This window comes from Sinocyclocheilus anshuiensis, unplaced genomic scaffold (genome assembly GCF_001515605.1).
Source record: "Sinocyclocheilus anshuiensis isolate Anshui unplaced genomic scaffold, SAMN03320099.WGS_v1.1 scaffold37, whole genome shotgun sequence".
NCBI lineage: Eukaryota > Metazoa > Chordata > Actinopteri > Cypriniformes > Cyprinidae > Sinocyclocheilus > Sinocyclocheilus anshuiensis.
Window position 1 is genome coordinate 106,309 of NW_015536461.1, and position 7,734 is coordinate 114,042.

The 7,734-nt window shown below is 39.3% G+C and overlaps 1 protein-coding gene across 1 annotated transcript in view; it reads left to right on the forward strand.

The window, feature by feature from the left end:
• Positions 1-5,592: 5,592 nt before the first annotated feature.
• LOC107653378 (dysbindin-like) overlaps positions 5,593-7,734 on the forward strand; it is a 60,443-nt gene continuing 58,301 nt past the window's right edge. Inside the window, exon 1 of the mRNA XM_016440439.1 lies at positions 5,593-5,853. Coding sequence (XP_016295925.1) covers positions 5,811-5,853 — 43 coding nt within the window. The 5' untranslated portion in view covers positions 5,593-5,810. The remainder of the gene's footprint in view (positions 5,854-7,734) is intronic.

Sequence of the window (7,734 nt, forward strand, 5' to 3'; positions counted from 1 at the left end):
ACACACACACATACACACACACACACACACACACACACACACACACACACACACACACACAGAGAGTTGCTCTTTTCAATATATTTTGTAGTGTATGTAGCTACAGAGTTGATTATTTACACAAATGTACAGAAATGTAAATTGCTAGGTTGCTTTCTGAGTAGCCTATATGATCTGAGTATATGTTCCTGTGCAGTTAAGGTGTTTGTGTGGTTGTTAGCACATTGCTAAGTAGTTGTTAGTGTGCTCTGGGCAGTTGCCAGGGAATTGTGTGTTAAAAAGTACCGACTTTGGTTCCCGCCGGTACTGAAATGTAAAAAATGTTATGATACCAGCATTTCCTGTGAGCTTTTTGAGCACTGCTGAGCGGATTCTTAAACACCTCTGATTGTCCATTGTGTTCACGCACTCAACACATATGTCTGTGATTGGCTACAATGATCATCGCGTCACGCTCTTCACCGAATGCTTACACAGAATACACATGGGAGCATTTGAAAGCTGTGTCTACTACTGGATCCGTCAGCGGACCCCTAATATATCTGCTCCTAGACTGATCCGCTGATAGACACGGCTTTCAAACGTTCCCGTGTGTATCTGTGTAAGCGGAGCAATCAGAGGTGTTTAAGAATCCGCTCAACAGCGCTCAAAATGCTTGTGGGAAATGCTGGTATTGTCACATTTTTTTAATTTCAGTACTGACTGCTCCTGAAGTTGGTACTTTTGACAACGCTTGCTATGCAGTTTCTAGGGTAGAATCCAGGGTGTTGTTAAGGTATTCTGAGTTTTTAATACACAGTACATGTATAATAGTACATTTCAAAACAATTGCTAGGATTTTTGGGTGGTATCTGTGTTGTTGGTGGTTGCCAGGGTATTCCTATGCAGTTGCTAGGGTGTTCTGGGCTGTTGCTGTGGCATTGCTATGCATTTAATAAGGTGTTTTTTAGCATGTTGCAAACTTGCAATGCAGTTGCTGGGATATATGCTAGTTGCTAGGGTGTTCGTGGTCATTGGCAGGATGTTCCTGTGCAGTTGTTAAGGTGTTTGTGTGGTTGTTCACACACTGCTAAGCAGTTGCTAGAGCATTCTGGTGGGCTGTCAGGGCTTTGTAATGCGGTTGCTAAGGTGTTGTAGATTGTTACTGTTTTGCTATGCAGTTGCTAGGGTAGAAGCCATGATTTTGTCATAAGGTTACTAAGGTGTTCTGAGGTAATGTTAAAGTCCCCATGAAATCAAAATTAAAGTGTTTTGGGTTTTAGTATCAATATGTTAGTCTTAAGGTTATCTATAAGGCAGTGTGCTCCAAAACAGTGACAACTTTCTAAACTGTTGCTAGGATTTTTGAGAGGTGTCTATGGTGTTCTGAGTGGTTGGTTTAATGTTACTATGGTAACACAATGCCAAATAGTTGCTGGGTGGTTGCCAGGCCATTGCTATGTAGTTACTAAGGTGTTCTGAGTGGTTGTTAGAGCTTTTCTGCATGGTTGTTAGTGTTTTGTGTCTCGTGCAAGAATGTTGTTTTACATTTGATAAGGTGTTGCGAGTGTTAATTAATTGCTATGCAGTTGCTATGGTAGAAACTAGTGTGCTGTCATAAGGTTGCTAAGGAGTTAACAGTAATGCCTTTTTAATCAGTTGTTAGCATTTCTTCATGGTATCTAGGGTGTTCTGACTCTGAGTTGCTAGAGCGTTGTGGGTGGTTGTCAGGGCAGTGCTTGGTTGCTAAGGTGTTCTGAGTTTTCTGTTTAATAAAGTGTTATTAGTGCTTGTTAGTCATTGCTATGCAGTTGCTAAGGTGTTCTGAGGGGTTGTTAGGACTTTGCTATGTGGTTGTTAAGGTTGCCTCTTGCAAGCGTATTGCTATACATTTAATAAAGTGTTGTAAATGTTTGTTAGTATGTTGCTATGCAGTTGCTAGGGTGTTCTGGATGGTTGCTATGGGGGTGATAAAGTCTTCTGATTGGTTTTTAGCTCATTGCAGTGCTGTTGCTAGTGCAGGTGCTAGGTATTCTGAATTAATAATGTTAATGCATTTCTAAAGCTGCTAGGATTTCTGATTGTATTTGTGGTGTTCTGGATTGTTGGAATGATGTTAGTATGTGGCTGCTAAAGTGTTATTATGAGGGCAGATGCCAGAGTCTTGTTATATGGTTTTTAAGCTGTTCTGAGTGGTTAGTAGAGCTGTGCTTTGTGGTTGCTAGGGTTTTGTGTCTTTTGTGTTGCTAGTTGCCATGGTGTTGCTATGCAGCTGATAAAGTGTTCTGACTACTTTTTTGCTTGTTGTATTGCAGCTGCAATGAAAGATGCCAAGCTGTTGTTATATGGTTGCTAAGGCATTCTTAGCATTTTGCTAAGTGGTTGCGGTTTAGTGTCTCAGTGCAAGGGTGTTGCTATGCAGCTGATAGTGTTGTGAGTGCTTGTTGTTACATTCATATGCAATTAATGGGGGCTTCCAGGATGTTGCTGTGTGGTTGTGAGTGTGTTCTCTGCAGTTGTTGGTATGCGGCTATGCAGTTATTAAGGTGTTTTGGAAATGGGGTAACAAAATGTTCTGGGTGGTTGTTAGGGTGTTTGAGTGGTTGTAATGTTAGGGTGTTCTGGGTGGTTGTTAGGGTGTTCTGAGTTGTTGTTAGGGTGTTCTGAGTGATTATTATGTTAGGTGGCTGTTATGGCATTCTGAATGGTTGTTAGGGTGGTTGTTAGGTTGATCTGGGTGGTTGTTGTTGGTTACTAGGTTGATATGGGGTAGCAAGGTGTTCTGAGTGGTAGTTAGGGTATTCTGAGTGGTTTTCATGTTAGGGTGGTTGTTAGGGTGTTCTGGGTGGTTGTTGTTGGTTACTAGATTGATATGGGGTAACAAGATGTTCTGGGTGATTGTTAGGGTGATCTGAGTGGTTATTTGGGTGTTCTGAGTGGTTGTTAGGGTGTTCTGGGTGGTTGTTGTTGGTTACTAGATTGATATGGGGTAACAAGATGTTCTGGGTGATTGTTAGGGTGATCTGAGTGGTTATTTGGGTGTTCTGAGTGGTTGTTAGGGTGTTCTGGGTGGTTGTTGTTGGTTACTAGATTGATATGGGGTAACAAGATGTTCTGGGTGATTGTTAGGGTGATCTGAGTGGTTATTTGGGTGTTCTGAGTGGTTGTTAGGGTGTTCTGGGTGGTTGTTGTTGGTTACTAGATTGATTTGGGGTAACAAGATGTTCTGGGTGATTGTTAGGGTGTTCTGAGTTGTTGTTAAAGTTGTTCTGAGTTGTTGTTAGGGTGTTCCAAGTGATTATTAGGGTGATCTGAGTGGTTGTTATGCTAGGGTGGTTGTCAGGTTGTTCTGAGTAATTGTTGGGGTGGTTGTTAGGTTGTTCTGAGTGGTTGTTAGGATGGTTGCTAGGTTGTTTTGGGTGGTTGTTAGGGTGTTCTGGGTGGTTGTTGTTGGTTACTAGTGTGCTGATATGGGGTAACAAGGTGTGCTGAGTGGTTTTTAGGGTGTTCGGGTTGGTTGCTAGGGTGTTCTGAGTGGTTTACTGGACCAGTCATCAATTTCCAGGAAACACATGTACTAATAAAAATTGTATACACTGAATGCATTGTTAAAAAAATAACACAGCTATTGGTGCAGAAATTATATATTTCACTTTCAATAACATTAGTGGGCGTCAATTACATTGAAGATTATGTCCATATAATTGTACATCAGAATATGATCACATTTTATGCACAACAGATCTCATGAAAGTACTCCTTATTTTAACTGATGGGACTTCACATTATCTCATTGCATGTTTTTCCTAACTGGGTCACATTTTACATTGTTTTTCAGCCACCAAATTTAGACCCAATCAACAGTCAGATGTGTTAATATTATCAGGGTAACCCGTCTGCACTTTTGCTTTATTCTGCTTGCACTTGAAACGTTAGTGACATGCTGAGGCCACAAACACTGAAGTGAAGCCCACACACAGTCGCAAGGATTCTCTGTCTGAGTCATATGAGAGCTCTATAACACCACACAGCCCTCCAAACACACACATTGCATGCATGTCAGTCTGGATTGTAAAGATAGATGTGTGTGTGTGACATTTAGAAAGAACTAATGCTGATACAATCATGTTTTCCACACATCCTACACACTCTTACAGCTGTGGTAAACTACTCTTCAGACGCAACAGAAGCTCAGCTGCTCTTTTGAGGCTGTGTATCTTCTGAGGACAGTTGAAGAGCAGTTTCAGTACTAAACCGGAGAGAAACATTTAACCTCAATTCTGATCCTCTCAGCCTCGCATTGGCACCAGTGGTTAGCGAATGTTCAGACGAAACAGTGTAAAACAGAATTGTTTTTGTGTTTTGGTTTGCATTTCGCTATTTCCTAAATGTGTATCTATTAGATGCTGCAGTGGTTACTTGAGTGATGCCCCTGAAAGTTTCCGACATATTTTAGATATATAGTTTGAATGTGGGTCTTCAGACAACACTTACACAAAGGGCAATTGCTAACTGTAAATGTACCACAATTAACAAGTGTCTCAGTATTAAGTGTTGCATTTCACATCTAAAGTGTATATATTTGTGCCAGTATAAAAGACAGCCTTTAAAATAAAGAAATAAATAAATACACACCCTGATCTGACAGGTTTTGGTTAATTGCCACTAGATGGCGCTTTGCATGTAATCTTAAAACTAGGCTAAGTGCACTGAAAAAATCCCCCAAGCCTAAAAAAAAAAAAACCTTCTCTATTGTACTTACAAATCATGATCATATGCACTGCAGCTGAAAGAGGTCCAAATACAATTTTCTGCTTTATATATTACTTTTTTTCTCCGTTTCTGTCACAGATGGAGTTTTGGTTCCATGCCACTGTTGTCTTTGGCTTGTTTTCTATTGTCTTCTTGCATTTATCAGCATACGTTTTTCCTGTTTAACACTGTCAAGCTGTTTTGACACAATCTGTATTACATAAAGCGCTATATAAATAAAGGTGACTTGACTTGACTTAAAAACCCCTTGTCTAATTTGCAGCTCTCTACACTCTCAAGCAAATGCATTACATACTCCATAAGGGTATATATTCCATAATATATAATTTTTTTTAACAGCATTGAAACTGACATGCATATGTTATATATTGACTGCTGTTTTTCTACTACCTAGAGCAGGGCTGCCCAAACTCGGTCCTGGAGGGCCAGTGTCCTGCAGAATTTGTTCTCATAAACTCAAATAAAATCTGGAAAAAAAAAAAAATCAGGTTAATAGTATTATCTATTTCCTAACTAAAAACTTGGGCAAAACACTAGATTTAAATAGAAACATGATTTGGTTGTAGTTCTAGTTGCTAATCAACAGGTTTCACTATGTTATTGAGGACATTTTGGACCTCTCAAGTTAAACTTGTACACAAAATAAGTTTATAGTTCATTTAAAATGAGTAAGTGTTTCGTGCACATCATCTGATGTTACAGAAACATGGTTCTCCTTTCATGGAATGACATGTAAGAAAGAGACGTTAGTCATTACATAACCCCTCCCTCCTTCCTCTGTCTGATCCCATCTATAAATTCTACTGTCCTCCTCCCACAAGGGTGGATTTGGTATGATCCACTTGCCCAAGACCTGAGGTCTGGGTCTGAGCAGAGAGATACAGCCACTGGCGCTGCTGCAGAGGACGTGCACGACTGAATCTACTGCCTAAAGCCTCACAGAGAGAGAGAAAGAGGGGGGAGATGAGCTGTGCTAGAGTCCAGTCTTGCTCTGGGACGGCAGACTGACTGAAAGTGCTGGTAGTTTTACAGCTGTGCATCTCTGTCACTCTGGAGTCATGAGCTCAAAGGGGACGAACCTCCACAACAAACGTCTGCCGTGTGAGTATTTCACCTTTAGTCGACTTATTTTGTTCATCTTCTTAAACTTGGCTTCACATTAAGCATGACATATGACCAGTCATTAATTAACAGAAGAATCATTGTGTCCTTAAAAAATATGTATAAGAAAGACCGGGGCTAGTTGTCACATTTTTACCCCAGTGAATATTTCTCATTGTATGTTTATTTTTTGATTATCATTTTTACAAGATACAAAACATAAAGTCTTGACAGCTCTTGAACATTTCCATCTTCTTTGCCCAGTAAGTTTACTTTTCACTGTTATTAAACATGCCAACCTGTTATAATAAACATAAAGTAAACATTCACATAATCTACATATGAGAATGTAAGTCAAAACATATTACCTGTGATTTTCACTGGAGTATCACCAATAACACCATTAAATAGGCCTCCCTTATTTGTACTCATCACTTCCTTGGCTGAATAAGGAAAGATTATCTAAACCGGTCTGAGCTGTGGCTCTGTTTTATTTTAGCCTATCATAGTTTCCTGTGTAGACTGCAGGGATTTCATTTATAACCTCATTGTGGAAAGTCTTGCTTAATTTTCTTAGTATTTTTTAAAATGTTATGTAGAATTTCTATTTTAAGGGGCTTCAGTCATTGTTTTGACCACACATTTAAAGAGCCAGATTGGCTTGATGAACCTGCCAGAGCTTAGAGAGCAAAGACGTACTTGGTTCTAGATTGGTTGTGTGTACCCTGACTGCAATCCCTCTAAATGGGATTGTTTTTCTGCCATTTTTAGCAGATGGACTGTGGGTACAATCCAAGTTCCCACACTCACTGGTTACACACACACACACACACACACACACACACACACAGGTTTGTTTTTGTGAAAAGTGGGGACATCCCATAGGCATAATGGTTTTTATACTGTACAGACCGTATATTCTATTGCCCTACACCAACCCTACCCCTAAACCTACCCCTCACAGGAAACTATTTCAGATTTTCAATACACTCCATTCTGTGTGATTTATAAGCGTTTTGAAAAGTGGGGACATGGGGTAATGTCCTGAAAAGTCACCTTCTCCTTGTAATACCTATGTCATACCTTTGTCATTACACAAATTTATGTCCTCATTTCTACGGTGGCCGAGAAGTGCAAAGCAGATCACAATTCTGAAAACAAAATAACAAATTACAAACGCAAATGCAAGTCTAAAAAACAAAATAACAATTCAGAAAGCAATGTGATACGAGATTTGAAAAGGGAGAAAAAAAAAGTTCGGCAAAAGGCGGGATCGAACCCGGGTCGATCGCGTAAAAAAGCCAAAGACACACACTTATCCATCTGCGCCACTGGAGCTAATGACTTTCAGCCACTTTTAACTAAATGTAAATAGACACCCCGTATTTTTTATTCCAGATTACGGGCAATTCATACAATACATTTAAACTGAGCTACTTTAATAGTGTGTTTTCTGACTTGTAAATTTTTTTTCGGATTTGTCATTGTGTTTTCTGACTTGTTATTTTGTTTTCGAATTTGTCATTGTGTTTTCTGACTTGTTATAATGTTTTCTGAATTGTTGTTGTGCTTTCTGAATTGTTACTTTGTTTTTTAGACTTGCATTTGCGTTTGTAATTTGTTATTTTGTTTTCAGAATTGTGATTTGCTCTGCACTTCTCGGCCACCGTAGAAATGTACTTGGCCACAACTATGATCATTCTTCCTTGAATATTCAAGAAATGCATTAAATTAACTTTAATATGAACACAGATGATGATCAGTATAACACACACAGCACTCATATTTTGCATTTACCTCTATATAATTTTTCCCTAGTCTTTCTCCATCTTGCTGAGCTTACAGACATTTAAAAAAAAAAAAAAAAAAAACATGCAAAGG